We start from the raw sequence: 21,126 nt of genomic DNA, 5'->3' as shown, positions 1-21,126 counted from the left end.
TCCAAACTATATAGTTCGGAGTCCCAGGACATCTGGAGGTGCACGCTTTCCGAGACAAACTTTTGAGACCAGCCACCAGAAGATCGGAATGACAATTTGTAGTTATATTATCTCTTTCCCCACCAGGTCTCTGCCACCATCGAGCTTTTCAGCCGTAAGCCCTTATTTTGAAGAGCCACCAGCTGATTTGATGAACCGGAAGTAACAATCAATCATTTCCGGGGCAGCCAATAGATACTTTGGCTGTAATCAGAAGCGCTAATATAGTACTGCGAGGCCACAGGGATTTATTTATTGAGCTCCTAAAATATTGATGTTTTGTATGATCACCTCAAGTTGAGCTTCAATTCCGAGAAAGACGGCGCTAAAGATCGTCGCTAAAGACGGAGGGAAAATATTCAATGACATCACAATGCGGACGCAAAGCGTTGCCAGGCGACGGAGACGCAAAGAACCGGTAAAAATAATACTAGCGATGCTGGATGCATTATAAACTAATAACTGGTACAATGTCGTTCTAGGCGACCTGTGACTTTTAATAAAACTCGTCCAATGCCGTCCTTCGAAGAAAATGAGTAAACTCCCTTACTCTAGTCTACACTATGTCTTGAGTATGTCTTGAGTGTAAAGGGTTTGATGAGGTCAGATCAACATATGGAATGTCAGAACAGGTCAGCTCCATATATGGAGATCTAATAGTGTACAGGGTTTGATGAGGGCCCAGGTAGGGCCGGGCCTTAATTTTAGGGCCTGTTGAAGTTTTCGCCGGCTGCCGGGCAAGGCTGCACAAATAACTTTGGAGAAGGCCCGTCTAGAGTTTAAATGGACAGGTATCAGCCAAAAGGGAGACATTTAAGAGGAAGGATGGATGGGGAAGGATCAACATATGGAATGTCAGAACAGGACCTTCGGTCACAATAAAACTCTTTGAAGTAACGGGTATTAAAAGGTAATAAATGAACACGTACCACCACCATGAGTGTAGGAATCCTGGAGGTTCCCCTAGTGTAATGTTCTTCTCCCATCGGATCTGTAGGAGATAGAAAGAGAGAGGGAGGGATGGAGGGAGGGAGGGAGAGGGGGGCATGGGAGAGAAAGGAAAGAAAGAAGGATACATGAACAGAGGGGAGAAGGGAGGGAAACAAAACCATTAGGCATTGCAGTGTGACATGGCATTATGATGTACTGTAGTGTTTGTTTAGTAAAACTTCACTCCAAACACACTGTGGGCAGACAAACAGGGGGACCGACTGTCAGAGAGAGGAACAGGCAGTAATGGACACAGGTAGGTAGAGTCGGTCAGTGCAGTTAAGTGTGGATCAGACACTCTGTCGTCTCCAAGCAGCAGTCCTATCCAGAGGCCTTTAGAGACCCACCGAGTTCCAGCCTGTATCTGGACACTGAGATAAGATCCAGCCAAAGATAGCAGCTATTCTGCTTTACACGCAGGCATGCACACACGGACGCACAGCTCACCCTAAGACATCTCTCAGTTTTTACTAACCACCGTTTCAGTGGTCACCTTATCACCTAAAACTGGAGTACGAATAGGCCTTACGACACCCTTGTTCTCGGCGGATACCAAAAATAAGCCACTCGATAACACCCGATTTACAAGCGTATTGCTGCAGATGGGCTATTTTCGCTGAATGTTCATATATGGAGGTGTGACGGATTGACTGACGGATGGGCGGACTGACAGGTTTTGCAGGTTTTCATAGTAATCTGCAACCTACAGTTGCAATAACTAAAGACTTATTATTGTAAAGTCTATATTCAATAGCATTGTTTTCTGCCATGGTGATGTGTTACGTTTTATTTATTTACTTATTTTTCCCAGGGGAATCCAACTGAGACCAAGGTGATTTTACAATGGTTTTACATACCTGACATACCGGTAGTCAACAAGGTACATAAAGATATAATACAAAAACACACAAAAAAAACCCTTAAAACCAAATATCACAAAAGCAGGTGCATAAGCTGTTTTCTTTCTTTTTCAATAGAAAATGAAACAAAGACATCCAACTTCAACTTTTCTTGACAATTATTCCATATATGTGGAGCATACATCTTGAAGGCAGTATCATTCAGCATAAGGTTATCTTGAGATCTGGTATGTTGTAGTAAATTGGTGTGTGTGTGTGTGTGTGTGTGTGTGTGTGTGTGTGTGTGTGTGTGTGTGTGTGTGTGTGTGTGTGTGTGTGTGCCTGTTGAATTGAAACGCGATTAAATAGAGCTACACGGAGTGCCACATTGGGTAGTGAAGACCTCTCAGGTTAGGGAATACAGCACTTGTGTGTACTGTATGACTACTTGTGCACGATTGTGCATCTGTGAGTGTGTGAGTGTGTGTGTGTGAGAGAGAGAGAGAGAGAGAGAGAGAGAGAGAGAGAGAGAGAGAGAGAGAGAGAGAGAGAGAGGATGAGTGAGTGAGGGTGCATTCCATGTGCACTCTTAGGGAGGTACAGAGGCTAATTGAGATATCAGAGTCCAATAGAGCCTGCTGAGCAGGTGTGGGTTCCCTTCCCTCAGCACACATTGTGGGAATAGAACACCCTTATCTGTCCTAGTAACTGTACTACAGTACACTGTGAAGTCCTGAGTGTTCATTTAACGCTGAGACACTGAGAGAGGTTGTACTACTAGGTTGGGTAAATACATGTACTCAAACACTGTGCTTAGGAACTTAACTTGAGTATTATTATTTTTTACTCCACTAATATAAGCACAGAGGCAAATATTGCCTCTTGGGGGGGGGGGGGGGGGGGGGGGGTTGCATACATTTACAGCATGTATATTATTTTGACATCAATAGAGTTATACTCTAAGTGTGCAGGACAGGGGGGGAAAGTTTTACACTGTGGTATTCTAAAAACAGAGTGCTTGGTCTTCCTCCACTGGGCAAGGGAAGATTACAACACAAAAGAGAGAGCCAAAGTGCCGAGGAGAAAACCCAGGAAAAAGATGATCTGACCTGTGTGGAATGGATGTGAGATTGACGGGTGAATATTAACAGGGTAATTGAATGCTGAGTGAATCATGATTTATTGCGACACTTTGCTTCTGATCACACGGAAGAATTTCTCAAGACCTTGAAGGCTATCGTTGGAACTAAGAGCCGGTGGCCGTGGAAGGTGGAGGCAAAATGTGGAGCTGCTCTTATCCTTAAGTCTTTATTTATGATCTTGACTGTGAGTAAAATGAAACTCTTACCCGACTGTAACTTAGTATAACCATGGACCATGACGACATCTATATATACTGTATATCGTCGCTGTCAGGCAGAAACCTTCTATTTTCCATATTTCAACTTTTCTTCTTAATTGCAGTGTATGCGTACAATACCAACAACTGACATCAGATTAACTCAGTAGGCTCAGTACCCATGCCTCGTGGATGGAATGTGTGTTTCTACACTGTGCGTGCGTGCGTGTGTGTGTGCGCGTGCATGCGTGCGTGTCTCCAGTTGTCTATGACCCAGAACTTAACCCCTTTCCAGCAGCACACCAATAACACTCAATCTCTGGGAGGAGATTCACCCAGAAGGGTTCTGCAATCAGCAAGACTCTCTTCAGTCCTGCTACTTAATCTCCCAGTGCTGTTCCCCATCTCTTCATATTTTAGCTCTTTTCCTGGTTGTTGGCAGTGGGGACAGCCTCCGGCCCTGCCTGCCTGCTTGCCTGCCTGACAGACTATCTGTCTTTGAAAACTTACAACTGAAAGAGGTGTTACTATTTCCTACAGGTGCGGTGATCAAAAACATTCAAAAAACATTCCTCCCAGATACAATTAGCGTGAAAGACACTCAAGTGTAGACTGTCAAAATATGATTGATTGCCAATAGATCAATCAATGTGCATTACCAACATAATGATATAAAAGTAGTGCTGTTTATTCATATGTTGGGGCAATACACTCTTTAAACATTCTACATCTTTCAACAATCACCATACTAATCCAGCAAGCGGGAGAAAGGATAGCTTGTAGCTAGTATTAAATGGTAGATGTACATGGTTAGCACTTCACACGCCAACATTTGTTGTAACTTAATTAAAGTTCTTATGTGTTATTACAAAGCCCATTAATCTGAAGCATTATAGTGCCACAAAGCCACACACAACCGGGATCATCGCTATTGTGTTACACCGGTGCAGTTTTTGTGCTTCAGCATGGGATCCCAGTCCCACTCGTGCATGTGCAGCTGAATCATTATTTTCACTCAGCCACTAGTAGCAACCGCTCATTTACACACGTCATCCATGTGCCACATGGTAACTTTTCAATGCTCACGACATGACACAGCCCATCACTGATCCTCCGTCTGTGCTGCTCTACTCCGAAATTGTAAAACCCAAATAGCAGATTATATGCACCGGCCTTTGCCAATAAGGCCCTCACAGTGAGTGTATTAAGTGGAGCTGAATAAAGGCAACAGGGCAGTGAGGTGTTGTGGAGGAGAAGGCTTGGACACGCAGGGACCATTATCAGGAAGGACGTCCATTAAGGAAGAGGATGCAGCACATTAGAGACTTGAACTCACTGTTCAGGGGATAATGTCAGACTAAATAGTCCAGCTGCAGAACTGCCTGAAAGTTACATTTAACAATAACCACATACTGTACAATAATAATAATTCATTATATATATATATATTTTTTTAAATGGCAGATCGTGGTACTTTTGACAGATTTATGTCTAAAATTGGCACGGTGGGGTCCATGAGGTTAAATGATGTGTATTAAACTATTTGCCACTGTTATAGCAACCGGTCCTGGCTCATTGATTTGATGATATTGCTATACTTGTGTTGTTGGGATAATAAATGACCTGATGCGATACAATGGTGAGATTACCCAACAGTTGACCCCAGGGCGCCTCATAATGTGAATTCCATGTTTGGCCATACAATAGAGTAGGAATACCATTCATCCGCTGACTACAGGAAGTCAATATGAAAAGCACTTCTTACCTCTGACAGGAAGGTCTGTGCTGATTTCTGTGCGCCGACGTGCAGCAAATACTCGTACACATATAAAGCTAACCTGCAAAACAGACACAATAGACAGAGAGAGAGAGAGGGGGGGGGGAATCAGTGTCTTGGTTCAAATTATTTACACATCCTTCCAAATGTTCTTAGAAACGCCTCAATCCCTATTTTGTTTTCCCCGGCTAGTACATTCAAACTAATTTATAGCAAAGCAAAATTACAGCTAAAATATTACCACTTTGTCAGGTTTTACGGTGTAAAAGCTCAACATGCTCATTGAGGAACAGCGATTATGTGATGTAAGCCCTCACAATTCTGAGCTAAAGAGCCTCCGTGGCATCGTGCCATATCCCTCTGGTTTGAGGAACTGCACCATTGAGACATAAAGGCTGAAACCAAAACAACGAAGAAGACTCCCACAAAAACAAAGGAAAGGAAAAATGCTCGCTCACAGCGGGAGTTTGTTCCCCCGCACACCAGCACGCAGCTCGCTGAATATCTGACATTTTTGGTGTCCATTAGTGGTACCATTCCAACATGTCTCCGAGTTTTGGACCGGAGATGGACCGCCGTACACCCCTTCCGTGTTTTTATTTATGTCTGCTTGGGGGCATAAGTAACACTACTACAGTCTATGGATGGAGTACATTTAGTAGTACAATGACTGGACTCTGGACAGGCACCAGCATGTGATCAACCCTGTGAAATCTTCAGCTTTCATCTGTTCTACTGCCCCGTTTGTCAACCAGGGACAAACAGGGCTTAAAATGATTCAATATATATTGAAACTTTATGTATAAAAATATATAAAAATAATATTTCATCCAAGTCCATCAAAAATGCTTAACCACAAAATGCTTAAACACTAGCCAAAAATAGCCATAGTGTTATGGAAAATATAAATGACTGTGTTAAGTTCTTATAGGCTATGCAATATACATTGTAAAAAATAGTAGCCTTAATGGAGGCTGTAGCCTTGTTTATGCTTAGGGGGTTATGCTATATATACCACAGGGCTCTGGTCAGGGAGCTTGGACTCAAGGATGACAGTGATTGTGGCATTATAGATTTTATATGTTTGATAGGAGGTACAAACAGACAGGGTTGGTTTATGATGAATGAATGGTATCTGAAATACAGTGACAGAAATACAAATGTGGGATATTAGGAAATGAAAGCCAAAGAAGAAAATGATTACAGTTGGGTGTATACTCAATTAGCCTGTAACTGAATAGTAGGCTATAGTATAGGCCAGCCCTAGTGTAGGTAACAGGCCAGTAATGTAGCTTTAGCACACTGAACCACACTAAAAGGTACAGAATCATGTAAATCACAGACTTATGCAAGTTATGTTTCAAACCTTAGCTTAAACAAAGCCTCATGAAACTAAGGACATTAGAAAGCTAATATTAGTAACTTTAGCATGGCTGTAGCATAGGAATTAACTTTTTAAATAATATACATATGAATTATTTTACCATGAACTTTTACAACATCAATCAATATTGTAACTTCCTCAAGAAGACATTCTGAATTTCTGGTCCTCCTGTTTGTCTGTAGCTACATGTGAGCTGCCCAGTAGACACAGCTTCACAATTGGGGTCCTGCAGAACTGAGTGCCCATGCAGAAGCCTGAACTAAATAAACTGGGTCCTAAAGATGACTATAGGTGCCTGAAAAATCCTGCACAAATAAAGCTATTAAATGTAGCTATAGGGAATTTTCTACATACATATTATATGGAAAATATTATATACAGTATAATATTGTTGTGGGAAGGTGTGGTGGGGATGACCTTGAAGATTGTTTGAAATAAGTGGTCCAGAGCAAAAGAGGAGGGTGCTCTTATCATTGTACGTACATCATCATACATCATCTCATTCCATCTCCAATGTTTGCATTGTTGTTGTGTTTACACAAACACTCAAAATTGTCCATTCATTGTCAATGGCATTTAATGTTTGTGTTAGGACAAAGTTTGTGTTTACACACACAGTGTGGACAAAAAAACTGGACAGAAATTTTTAACAAAATCACACCCATGTGAACTGCACGGTGCAACTATACTATACAGCGTCACTTGAAGGTAGTCACTCAGCGGTATTGCAGCTGTTCCTACTGCAAACAGACATACATAGGGAGTTAGGGACATAGGGACACACACGGCCAGTCATTGGAGCTGTCAAAAAAAGAAAAGAAAAAAAGGTTGAGAGCCACTGTTGTACAGCAGAGCGACTTGCACTGGCCAGGCGCTGTTCTTCATGCCGATCACATCCCTGGGAGGCCAGAGCAGACGCAGAGTTATGATGTTTGGGTTGATGTCGCCTGATACGGATTGAATCAATAATGAGCCAAACCAGAGTAGAACGACCTGGTTCTCTGTCATCTCCAGACTCCAGGACATCACCCACTGATTATATCCTCCAGCTGGTCCAAACCAGTTTTGACTTGCAGATCACACACACTGCCTTCTAAAATGTCTCACTGTTACATCAGATACAACTATATCAACAACCATTTCAAGTACAAAGAAAGTACGAATTTTAGTTTTTCCGTGTGAAGAATGTCTCTTTGTTAGCGTGGTGTTGTTTTCCTCTGAAGGACTGTCAGGTTAGGCTTGTGGTCATTGAAGGGCATCACGGCGCGTTCCAGGTGAATATAGCAATGTACAAATTACTGGCTGTAAAAATTAATATTAATCTCATATGGACGGTTTCAGTACCTTGGGTGAAAGTGAACAACAGTGTTTATAAGATCAGTGCAGCCACATTTAATTAAAAGTTGTCTGTGGTGACAGTTTGCCATTTGAAATTGCCATTTAAACATACCCATAATGTGAGCAAGCAAGCCTGGAGAGAAACATTTGTAAGTGCTTTCTTCTCTGCTTGACTTTTAAGTGCTTTCTTCTCTGCTTTACTTTTTAAGGGCTTTCTTCTCTGCTGTAGTCACTTTTATTTTACTTTTACCAAATGGGAACATTAATTGAAATCAAAGATTTGCGACATTCTGAGGTTTGCTCTGATCAACAATCCCCAGCATGTTTTTTGATTGCTGAATGAACAGTCTCCATCAGTTACTTTGGAACCTAGCTCTATCATTGATTGATTGATTTGATTGACTGATTAGTTTATCGAAAAGGAATTCAAAAGGATAAATACACAAGAAAGACTTGTAAGTAAAAAGCCTGCATCTTTTCAGATATTGTCTTAGCTGGCATATTCAGGGTAATGGTAAGCTCCAATATTGACTACAGTAAATGTAAATAAAGAACAAAACGATTGCTTCAATGGTGGAGGTGCTTTGGCCTAATGAGGAACAGAATGAGCTTGGGAGGGTGGGTCTGTGGCCGGATGTCAGTATAGAGCACCAAATGGTGGAATAAAACACTGCCACACTCTCAGTCGCAGAACGCTTTAGTTCCTTAACTATTTAGTTCTTCCAGCCGCTGGAACTTTTGGGTGAAAAGTGGCTAGACTAAGAGATTCACAGGGAGTTTAGGCTCCCTGGGTTGCTGATAAAGAGAGGAGTCAGCTGCTGTAAAACTTGTAAAGAAAAAGGGCTTCTGCATGGTGTGAAATACCCAGCGGCGGGCGTCAGCTCCTATATGCCAGGTCCACACAGTACAGCTGCGAACAGAGACAACCATGAGCTCTGTGCCCATGAAATTTTCATGCAGGTGGAGCCTTCTGTGATCTGAATGGGTTTATAGGCCCCAGTGATGGGCACCTGCCCCCGCAGCAATGCATTATTTAAGAACACACGTTCAATCCAGGCTTCAGGGCACACCTTTTGTTACTCCGTCAGAAGCAGTATAAGTGTAGCTTTGGGTCAATGAGAGAATGTGTTGCGTTGGTGCAAGGAGAAGGGCCTGTGGATGTTATCTGCCTCCATGTAGATGATAAGCAGATAAAGATGAGCCAGTGAGGTAATATGGGAGCTACACTATACTGAACAAGACCTGTGTCATAGAGATTAAAGCCACACTAACACTCTTTCCATGCTTTTCAGTCTGATGGTTATCATAGTCTATATAGAAACAACAATATTTACGATACAAGTACATACCATGATGCATCATGGCAGGGCATGCCCATACGGTCTATGGCGGCTATCACATTAACCTAATTCATATTTTATGAGGTCAAGATCTCCATTTTGCCCTTAAATGCAGTGAACAAGGACAATGTCGCAGCTGACAAGGGTATGGCAGTAAGAAACAGGAAGGAAGGGTTGTATTTTCACATCCATGGCGTTTACTCTGGTGACATCACTGGAGTAAGCAGAATTACCACAGCCACTCTCTCCTCAGCTGACCAACCAATGGCTAAGATTACATCTGTGAACTACAACCCCCATGTAGGCTATCGACTGGTTATTGCGCAATCCTATCATAGATACCTATTCGCCCCATCTCTCTCTCTCTCTCCCCCCCCCCCCCCCCCTCTCTCTCTCTCTCTATTTTATGTACTGCATAGAGTTTTAATAAAGGTGCTTTTAAAGGTCAAAAGGTCTCTCTCTCCCTCTCTCTCTCTCTCTGCCCCAGAGACCAAGGGATCATTTGACCCATTCTGTCACACAGTGGGAATATAAGACTGAAAGTGGGGGAAGAAAATTTCTACACTACATTTTATCCCCCCACCGCTGTCGTGTTCACCCGGCCCACATCTCCCAGACTAACGAAACACTTTGCTCTGTGTCCACACATCAAGGCGATCCCCCCCAGTCTCGTTCTCAGGGAAGACACCTGACGTCTTGCCCCAGGCTGTGTGCCATGTAGCCCCCTTATACCTCCGTCGCTGCTCCTTCCCCATGGCCTCCAGAGACCCGAGCACCCCCTCAGCCAGCAGTTTAGATGGTTAAACCACAGACAGTTAGCAAATTAACTTTCCTGTCTTCGACTGAATAATTCACGAGAACCCGAGAGTATGCCGGGTTAGATAAGGTATGCAACGTCGGAAGTGAGGGACAGAGGTTTTGGGATGAGCTCGTTTTGCACCTTCTTCTGCATTGGATCGCGGATCTTTCATAAATGTATGTGCATACGTGTTGAATGAGTGAAAGTAGTTACCCATCTGTGCATATCGTCTCTGTCAAGTGGAAACAGTTACTTTTCACGATTCAAAGAAAGAAATAGCAAAAGTAGCAGATCACGCAAGCTCAAAATGCGTCGCTTGCGGATCTGCTACTTTTTTTAAAACTATTTCTTTATTCAAAGTTTTGCAATTTTTCTCATCAAAAAAGAGGGGATAAAACTTGACATGGACAGCATAAAATAAATAAAACAGAAATGTACCACAGTATACAGAATATTGCATGAATCTGCTACTTTTAAAGACCTAGTGAAATGAAAAATATGTTTTTCACACTTTTAGAGCATATCCGTGGTCATCATATGGGTATTCCTAACAATGGATGCCAAAACAATGGGAAAACATTCACCTGGTTGATTCCCATTGCTGCACGTCCGTCCCAACACAGCTGATGTTGATTACATTACAGAACTACTCAGTTCATAATCTCATTCAAGATTACATCCAGACAGTAGGCTAATCGTTTTAAACTTATAATCATCACGCTAAAATATGTATCTGAAAACAAATAAGCCACAAGCTTAGCTGCCTGTCTCTCTATGACATGTAAACAAACAAAATCAGCGTATGTGTCACGCGGCGCACATAGTGGAGCTACATCCCATAACCTGAAGGGATGCGACGTTCTGATTGGTTCAAAAACACACAGCTTTCAGAGTGAAACTAAAATGCACATATTTTTCCATTTCCCTACGTCTTTAATGCTTGTAGTCAAGTTAATGCTTGGCGCTATATCATCAAGTGCGGCGTTAATGTACGAAAAAACACAAAAAGTAAAAATATGGAGATAAGAGGTTTCTGCCCCAGAATAAACATATCACATATAGGTGAATGACACAGAGCTGATGCCTCGTCAAGGCACCTGTGCTACTGTAAAGCCGTTATCAGCCAAGGCTTACACCAGATACACACACTGTTTATATTTGCTTGGCTTTGTTATGGCTGTTTCCTTTGTCAAAACAAATCATTGTCAATAAGCAGGGTGTAAACACACATGGCTTTAGCCATGGGTTAATCCAGACATCACGCACACACGCACACAGACACGAACGCACACACGAAAACAGTCAACACACACTAACACACACTGCATACATGAACAAACACACACGAAAACAGTCAACACACACTAACACACACTGCATACATGAACAAACACACACGAAGAATTGTACAGTATATGCACCGTCCACCCCACTCACCTCCTATCGTTGGCTTTCATTCTCCCACCCACCACATACAAACATGGATCTCTTCACCTGCCTTGGACACTGCTGCCAACACGTCATCGCTTGACGTCTCGCTCATTTCACCGAAAGAGTAAAAATCACACCCGTGTGAACTGAGTGGTGCAACTCCCCCTCCCCACCTCTCTCTCTCTCTCTCTCATTAGCAGGCAACAGTGCAGCACTATCCCTCTCTCTGTTTCTGGCACAACAGCGCCCCTACTGGTACTCATAGTCATATACTGGTGCTCATTAACGTCACAGACACACATAGGTGAACACTGACATTACTGTTCCTTGGAGTGGTTGCACCACTCAAAAAGTAAAAAATACACACTATTCACTCAAAAGGGACAGAGGGCAGTGGGTCTCTGGGCGGAGGATTAAAGGTTACCGGTATATATATTAACATTGACTGAGCCACCAAAATAAGATATATTTTGGGGCCATTATTGGATAGTGTACACTACAGTATGGTGACAGGAGGTGGGGAGGTGACACGTGGAAAAGGTGGTCGGGATCGGGACTCGAACCCGTGACACGCCGTCAGGCTGGCTTCGCAGCCTAGGTGCCCGGACCGCTACACTAGCCGCCCAAGCCAGAAGATTTATCTTTTACAGAGAATAAAACACATCCACATTCTCTCTTCTTATGATCTCAACTCTCTGTAGTATACACACTAATGAAAAGCATACACATACTGTACACAAGCACTCCATACTATATTGGCAAACTGATTACCGACTTCAGGCACGTAGCTTCAATATTTATACTGTCTCTGTTATTTTGAATGAGAAAACTAACAAATTTGTGCAGATGCACAAAAAGCGCTCAACGAAAGGCAGCATTAATTGACTGTTGACACATTGAAATAAAAAATGCAGTCAGTCAAAGGCCGCGTGTGCAAATCAGTGGTTTCTTTAGCACCGGCACGGTGTTCCTGCCTGTGTGAGTGTGCGTCTCTTTATGTTTCCCTCAAAAGGCCAAAATGCAGATGGCAGAGCCATCTGTGAAAAATCTAAACCGTGCATTCAGACCTGAAGATCTCCATTAAACTCCATGTAAATACAGGGGAGACGCAAGCCAGGGGGTAGATGATGTAAAGCAAACTCCTGTTTTTAAAAAAAGAAACGGATTAATCCCACATTCAAAGCCCCCCCCCCCTCCCACAAACAATATAGAACAAACATTAACTATACACATTTTAATATGGAATGCTAATTTACGTCTTAGCCCATTTAGGACTAAGGCCGATTCCAAAAAATTGTCTTCTAAATCCTAAAAGTTTTCAGATTTTTTTTCTATGTCAGACTGTCAGTGATGCTCAACCTTTTTCATGTCAAGGACCCACAGAATTATCTGTATTTGGCCACCACATCTGAAAATGTGTTTTTCCAGGGACCCCCCAGAAGCAAAGATTTGAGTTAAAAAACATTCGCACTGAAAGAATATATTAAAAGATTTACGCCACATTTTCACGATTTTTCTAAAATAGCAGAACTACAAGCTCGGTGCCGCGCTAAGAGCTTGTATATCTGCTATTTCTCAATAGATAACATACGTAGGCTAATCCTTAAAACACCAAAAGGGGTTCCCGTCCTGAATGGGTTAATGGAACATTACAGGTTTATCTATCTATGCATTTAGTGAGTTAAATTAACACTTTTGCCTACAATAGCCTACAATACCACCAGGTTCAGACCACAACTCACTGTACTTGACTTTAATCCTGACCGTTTTCCAGAGCATGTACTGTAGTCTGCTTCATTTTCAAGGATGCTACTGGATGGAATTCCATTCATTATTTTCAGTACAGCAAGAAAATCAATTTGCAGAAACTTGAAACTAGTTAGTTAACAAAAGAGTAAAGATTCCGTTCAATTCAAATGGCTTCATTTATTGGCTTGGCTCGAAACGTCGTCAATAAAGTATACCTTTTGGAGCAGATTTGGTGCAGGTTCTTTTCTCTTTTTCTGATGTTGTTTTTGAACCCAGCCCCCCTCACCCATTTGAAGGACAGTCTGTCATGTGCAATGTGGCACTTCTGGTTAAACTACGGACATTTTTGTGAATGCTACCTTTCATTAGGATTTTAGATTCATGAGGTGCACATTTCAAAATGGGTTCAGGTTTCTAAATAATGAGGTCACATTAAATTTCAAGCTGTCACACTATCCCTGTTGAAGTCAAATTAAATAAATGCAGGCTGAAATAAAGACTATGAGGAGTAATTAATTGCATGTAATTTCTTCTGTGTTTCTCTCCAGGGATCAATATAAGTTGATCTTATCTCTGGTCACAAGGGCACGCGCTTCTTTCTATCGTTTAATAATACAGTCTGTACACTATACACTAAACTTCTCAAGGATGGGCAAAAGTTGAGTTACATCCAACCTCACATACCCCACCTACATACACCACCTGTGCTGTAAAGAATAACAAGGATTGTAGCAATTGAACACAGGTTCTATGGCAAGGCCTTGGCTAAATAATGGAATCCACCTCAAATAGCGCAGTGTGATACAGGTCTAGGTCCCTGTGTGCTATATAAATATTGTGTGTGTGTGTGTGTGTGTGTGTGTGTGTGTGTGTGTGTGTGTGTGTGTGTGTGTGTGTGTGTGTGTGTGTGTGTGTGTGTGTGTGTGTGTGTGTGTGTGTGTGTGCGTGTGTGTGTGTGTGTGCGTGCGTGCGTGCGTGCGTGTATTGTGAGGACCAAATGTCCCCGCAAGTATGGCATAATTTGAGAAATAAACGTTTTCCAGGTCCTCACAACAAGAGAAATGGTTGTGTTATGGTTGGGAGAAAAAAAAGAGATACGGAAGATTAGGAAAAGATTGAGGTTGTGGTTAGGTTTAGGATTAGACATTTAGGGGTTAGGTTTAGGGGCTAGAGATAAGAGTTATGTTATGCTGATCTACAAGCGGCGTGTTATGGGCTTTGTACTGTAGATCTGCTATTTTTGGTTTTTTGGCTTATGGTTAAAAATGACCAAAATATTTGATAAAAATGGCATTCATGAAATCGCCTAAAATGTTGATGTACTCACAAGTATAGTAATACAACTCTGTGTGCGTTTGTGCGTGTGTTTCATATCTGCACACAATTCTTTCAGCTGTTTTCAAGACTTAAGTACCCACTGCTGCATTATTACACACAGTACACCCACACATTTTGTGCCAGAACACACATACACAAGCACACACTCACACTGGTATATTCGTACCTAAAACGCTATGTTGCTATGGGACATCAACGCAGTCCTTCTCTTTCCAGCTGTTTTGTTAAGTGGCTGCTAACGACTCAACGAGACAGACTTGCTTGTAGCGACTGAAACACTGAGCACCTTACAGAGCTGATAATCAACACATTTAAGGGTCACTCAACATATCACAACAGCATCACAACAATCAGTTGATGAAGATAGTTTGTCTTTTACATGGAGTGAAAACACTATTCATTGGGTCTTTGTACCTAATTGCGACGGTAGGTCGCAGTTTACTATGAAAACCTGCATTTCATGTCAGTCAGTCCGTCACGCCTTGGTCAATCAGTCCGTCATGCCTCGTGACACGCTCCATATATGGCCGTCTTCATATATGAAGATCACGACACTGACCTCATCAAACCCTGCATAGCCATACATGGAGAATACATCACCTAGATCTGCATATATGGAGCCGGCCAGCAACTCTACATCTGACCTCACGGACACCACGTTGATCTGACCTTATTAAACTCTTAGATCTCCATGTATGGACTATGGAGCTGACCTCTTTTGACATTCCATATGTTGATCCTACCCCACCCATCCTTTCTCTTCGATGTCTCCCTTTTGACTGATACCTGTCCATTCAAACCCTAGATGGGCCCGCCCCAAAGTCATTAGCGCAGCTGCGCCCGGCAGCCCGGCCCTACCTGGGCCCTAGCTCTGGTCCATAGCTCTAATGCGTCGCATTTAGAGCTATGTTACTCTCGACTTCCACCGCTCGCATGAAGGCAGACCAGCCTCTCGTCTTTAGCGTAAATAAAAATAACGTTTTTGCTACTCACCAAAACAAAGGTGGGTTGTGTCATTAGAAAGCCTACTTTCCTTAGTGGAAACACTCTGAGCCCCCCACCACATGTATAAACGGTACTTTTTGGCATGAAATTCTCTGGGCAATATCGGTAGAAGGCGGAGTAACTAAAAGTACCGTTTATATGTGTGGTGGGGGGCTCAGAGTGCTCCCACTAAGGAAAGTAGGCTTTCTAATGACACAACCCGTCTTTGTTTTGGTGAGTAGCAAAAACGTTATTTTTATTTACGCTAAAGACGAGAGGCTGGTCTGCATTCATGCGAGCGGCGGAAGTTGAGAGTAACGTAGCTCTAAATGCAACGCAATAGAGCTATGGACCAGAGCTACCTGGGCCCTAACTGGGCTGGCCCCTGGCCTTAGTAATTAGCATACATTTTACGCCCTACCCGGCCCGAAAACGTCAAATAAAATAATTGACGTTAATAATAATAAATAATCTACCAGGACTTCCATTATTAGTCCAGGTTCTCAACTTGAGGTTCAAGGATACCCAGTGGTCCTTGACAGGGGTTCTAGCGGGTCCCCAGTTAAATTACTAAGTTAGAAATAGGTATAAAATGGACACTTTTACAGGTATGTAACTGTGAGTGTACAAATGGAACTAAATGGACCAGTGAGGGTACATTTGGTTCCATTTTGTATACTCTCTCACGAGTTAAATTAACATAGGATTTTACCAGTGCGGTACTTGAATAATAAACAAGCTCCTGCAGTAGATTCTCCTTTATGAGATAATTCATACATAACAATAACATCCACTGTATGTCTGATCCTGCTCAAGGTTATTGTTACATCTTGTGTAAAGGTACATAAGAGTAAAACTTATTTTTGTTTGGCTTCTTTCAGACAATGCAGCAGCAAATATATAATATAACATCAAACGGCAAACACAGCAAACAAATAAGGAATAGAATAGAGTGCAAGAAAGAGCAAACAAAGAGTAAAAAAAAAGAGTATCATATGTACATGTGCAAGTTTTCCCTGTAGTAGCAAACTTTGTGTGGACAACTTCACTGTAGGCTATGTTCCATAAATATACCAACAGAAATATGCTCTGCTTGCTCTGCTTCAACAGTTCAAGCCGCTAACTACACAGTGTGCCACTCACAAATATCACCATTTGAAATGTTTGAAAACCACTGCTTTAGAAACATTTGTATGAATCTACAGAATTCAGGAATTGATTAAGATGCAATACAAAAACCTCAATTTAGACTTCATTTACACATGCAAAAGTCATAGTAGAAAGAAATATAAAAAACATGTCCTCTTTCAACTCATTTAACCATGCACTGTCACACGCACTGGCCACAATATTGCCCCATATGACTGGGAATCTAAAAGTCCACTTCAGTTCACGCTGATTTCACCGGTGCAGTGAGCAAGTTAACGGTCAGGTCAAAGAGCCAACATTTAAAAAGATAATCAAATTACACATTTCCACATGACTGAAATATAATTTAATATGGCACAGGAAGGTGATGTCCACAAATAGAATTCCATCGTCTGAAGCTTGGTGTAAACGTCAAAACAGACAGCCAGGCAATGATTGATATCCATCTGTCTGTCTTGTATGATATGTCATTTATGACATATGCACCTAATTTCCATTCCTTGATACAGTATACAGTATATGGATTTGGCCGCAGACCCATTTTAAATGATTTTGTGCCAGGGACCTCCATAAGAGTGCATTTGTCAACATTTGTCAGCATTTAAAATAAAATAGGTCTTAATTGTTTTACTTGTTTTGCTGGGGACCCCCTGGAACCCGCTCAAGGACCCCTGGGGGTCCAGTATTCTAAACTAAAGGATAGATAGATAGATAGATAGATAGATAGATAGATAGATAGATAGATAGATAGATAGATAGATAGATAGATAGATAGATAGATAGATAGATAGATATCAGCTGTTGATCATAAGATTAATAGTCTTCATGTAAAAGTTGTCCTGGGTTGAGTGATTCAAATTAACCCCTGGTACGGGTTCACACATGGCCCACATCTCTTTTAAATATCTGAATATGTATAGGACTAGATGAATATGCAAATGTATGAATATGAGCTAATTCAGTGATGCATCAAGACAGCTGTTGTGAGCAGTGCGTTTACAAGGAAACACGTGTTAGCCCTGTGGTGCAGGTTAGGGTGACAAGACAAGTGAGAGGGAAAGGGCAAAAGAGCCTTTATGTCTGGACATGGTGTGTGCTGTAGGTGGACACAGATTCGTACATACATTATACACATACACACAGTAACATCCTGAATGTGAGTTACAGTGTATACATTCAGTGTACATTCATACATAAACGCACGCACTCGCGCACGCACGCACATACACACGCACGCACGCACACACACACACTCACTAGGGCAGGGCGATATCATGACTTCAAATCATGATTAATGACCGATTATTTACAATCATTAGAATAAATAGCAGATCTACAAGCTCACAGCATGTTTGTGCCGCTAGCTTTGTACACCTCTGTCGTACAATAAAGTATAATACAGGGTTCATGTGGTTAATCAGCCTAATAGATTTATTTTAATAGATCTGTTTTGTGCTGATTCATTAATATAAGGAGGGAAAATACGGGCTTCCCAATTATTATTGCCCAGCTCACGCACGCACACGTGCACACACCACACACACACACACACACATACACACACACACACACACACACACACACACGCACACACACAGTGACACACACACACACACCTGAGTTTGTGCATAGATAGATGCACACCTGGATACACATACACCTGGGTGCACATACTGTACATATTACTACTGTACATCCATACACTGCTGTGACTTGAGAAATGTTGCAGTGGTGTTTCAGACAGTCATTTGGAATATCTTTGTCAATGTGTGAGAAAAACAACAAACCACATTAAACTCACACACTAAACAATCAGAAGCCTGAAAGCAGGACCACCAGTAACACTCGGCATGTTTTATATCCACAACTTGCATTTTACTGAAAAGTCGAATAATTAATCTGTACATTATTCACCATGGAGAGGGACTCTCCTCTGATTTCAGCCCCAAAAGAGTGTGCATTTGTTAATTAAGCTGATGTCCAATTAATAGCAGCACCGTGTAAAAACTCATGCCATGTATGTTAGTCTATTGTCTTTTCTCCCTTGGTCTTTTGCTTCTGTTTGAAAACTTGGTGTGTTACGAGCTAACAGGTGCACAACACAAGTGGTCTATAATGTCTGCCTATAGTGAACATCCAATAACATGTCATATCAAAGCAGCATTTAGTATTGGAAACCTTGTATCTCCATATTTAAACTTTTAGTAAATTAATGCTGTACTTCAAATCATCATACAAGAAGAGTGTTGCAGAAAAGCAGTGAAAATAAGCATTTCTACAAGCTCACCATGAATCCCTCGCGATGAGAAGCGCTGTGAGCTTGTAGATCGGCTTTTTTATTGTTATAATAAAAAATAACAGTTTTGGACATACAAGGCTTCCACCCGACAGCAATGATTATGCTGGTTCAAAGTTCACTTTGCCTGCTGTTCATAAAGCCACATGGGATTGTTTTCATTTAGGATTCACCCCCCTCCCCCCAAAAACACACACATGCACGGTGACATGCGCACACACGCACAGTCGCACACACACACACACACACACACACACACACACACACACACACACACACACACACACACACACACACACACACGCACACACACACACACACACACAGTGCTGTAGGGTTAGTCAACAACAGAGTGATATGATTTCAGAATGAAATGGACCATTTATGGATGCTATAAATAGAGATGTGGCACTTGGCAAAGGATTAGCATATGCTAAACAAATAAGTAAACCGTATTACTGGATCAGTCAGTCAATGGAATGGCAACGTGATGTATATCAACAACAGTCTCTGGAGATTGTATTTGTATTACAGCTGTATGAAATCATGTGCTCCATCATTATAGAACCTTTCAGAGTTCTGACAGTGTCTTCACTGTACACTTTCTTTGCAACATATGGATCTCTCCTCCTTCTCTAATAATCACATAATAAAGATTAAAAATAGCATCTGGCCGCTATAAAGGACCTGAACCATCCTTGTTCAACTACTGTAGTGTAGAGTCTGACTGACTGTTATATGATGCAAAAAGGTGGGACACTTACAGGGTTCTAAGTCTGAACAAGCTCTCTAAGGAAAGTGGAAAGTAGCCTATGATAAAAAAGCTATAGCCTATTTCACCGGCTTCTAGTTTCATTCATAACTTCAATGAATGATTGATCCACAACTATACAACTGAAAATATGAAAAGCTGCAACAATTTCGAATATAAGAAAAGTGATAATAAATCACTTTTCATGTAGACCTGGCTAGATCATGGGGTCAGATAGGCTGACTCCAGTGATTATTCCGATGATTCAAATATATATGAATTGAGGACATTGCTTAATAATCAACCATTCAATCTTGTAAAAATACTGTCATAAATAGCAGCCTATGATGCATCAAAGTTGCATGACTGAGTTCTGAGTTTCTCTATACTGTACATGTGAGTGGATCTGTGGATGCTAAAAAGTTTACCCTGGCTGATGGGGGACATAAGTTTTCAGTTTCATTGGCAGGTATAGTCGCACTATTAATACGCTTCAAATTAAACCACACAGTAGGCTAATTTAGCTCACATCTAGGTATAGTAGCCACTTCTAATTTGCGGTTAATTGAGGAAAACAATAATACATAGCTTAATTTAGTAGAAGTTTACAAGAGTCCCTCGTACTGTAGCCTAACAGTCTATCTATGGGTAGAACCGCTGTTGATACATTTCATCCATTCTGCAATTTCTGCTTGTATCAAACAAATTACGGTCCTAAACAAAGTGCAAAAGAGCCCCGGTCGCGAATGCTACTTCTCATTTCATTCATACAGTAACGCGATACAATGAATGTATCAAATTAATTCGGCTTGTTTAACGTGCGCGTTACTCCGTGTGGACTTCACTACCCAGAACAAGTAGCCAGAAGTGTCCTGTCCCTGTCCGGAGCGTGCGTTTCGTTAGCGCACAAATACATCATATTTTTAGTGGATATCCTCTCCAAGAATGAGAGAGAGAGAAAGAGGGAGAGAGAGAGAGAAAGTGCGAACAACAGGCAAAAAAAAGTTTAAAGAGACGTGCCCCTGCGCGAGGAAACCCGACTCAGGAGCGCACGCAAGTACAGTACACACACACACACAGTTCACACACGCACCTTTTAAATTACGGGCAGCTAGTTTAGAAAGTTGGAGTTCCCTCTCATCACAACGCGGCGCAGGTAAAAAAAATAAAAAAATAACTGTTTAAATAGTGCATGATAATTCACTTACTTTTCTCTCGCTTGGCTATCGGAAGGGACGACAGCTCCTTTACCTTTGGCGTACATGCTGGATTCTGTTTTAAGACTTTTACCCCACTCAACACCTGTCAGAGAAAGCAGCCAGGAAAACGTTCCATCTCCATAGCTACCCCTTTAGTGTTTTTCCTCACCCCCCCTCCTCCTCCTCCTCCTCCTCCTCCCCCCTCCCCCCACCCTCCTCCTTTTTTTCTTTTTTTTCTTTTTTTTTCTACATCTCCAACATTGGCCACAAATCAGGCACAGTTTCTATTGGGGGGACTTGAAACCGTCCGCTGTTGGATTTTTTTTTCTTCCTCAGCCGCTGTTCTAGAAATCCTCTCTCCCTCCCTCCGCTGCGCAACGGTGG

General features: G+C 41.9%; 1 protein-coding gene across 2 annotated transcripts in view; it reads right to left on the bottom strand.

The window, feature by feature from the left end:
• The window catches only part of ssbp4 (single stranded DNA binding protein 4), a 114,605-nt gene extending 93,722 nt beyond the window's left edge, over nucleotides 1–20,883 (bottom strand). For both annotated transcript variants that reach the window (XM_080769791.1, XM_080769792.1), the window contains exons 1-3: nucleotides 20,752–20,883; nucleotides 4,973–5,045; nucleotides 969–1,030 (exon numbers count right to left, since the gene is read on the bottom strand). In XM_080769791.1, coding sequence (XP_080625917.1) covers nucleotides 969–1,030; nucleotides 4,973–5,045; nucleotides 20,752–20,807 — 191 coding nt within the window. In that variant the 5' untranslated portion in view covers nucleotides 20,808–20,883. The remainder of the gene's footprint in view (nucleotides 1–968; nucleotides 1,031–4,972; nucleotides 5,046–20,751) is intronic.
• Between the last annotated feature and the right edge of the window lie 243 nt (nucleotides 20,884–21,126).

Source organism: Protomyctophum bolini, assembly GCF_963924005.1.
Source record: "Protomyctophum bolini genome assembly, chromosome: 8".
NCBI classification, from domain to species: Eukaryota; Metazoa; Chordata; class Actinopteri; order Myctophiformes; family Myctophidae; genus Protomyctophum; species Protomyctophum bolini.
The sequence above is the reverse complement of the archived record's forward strand: the minus strand, read 5'-3'. Positions and strand labels throughout refer to the sequence as shown.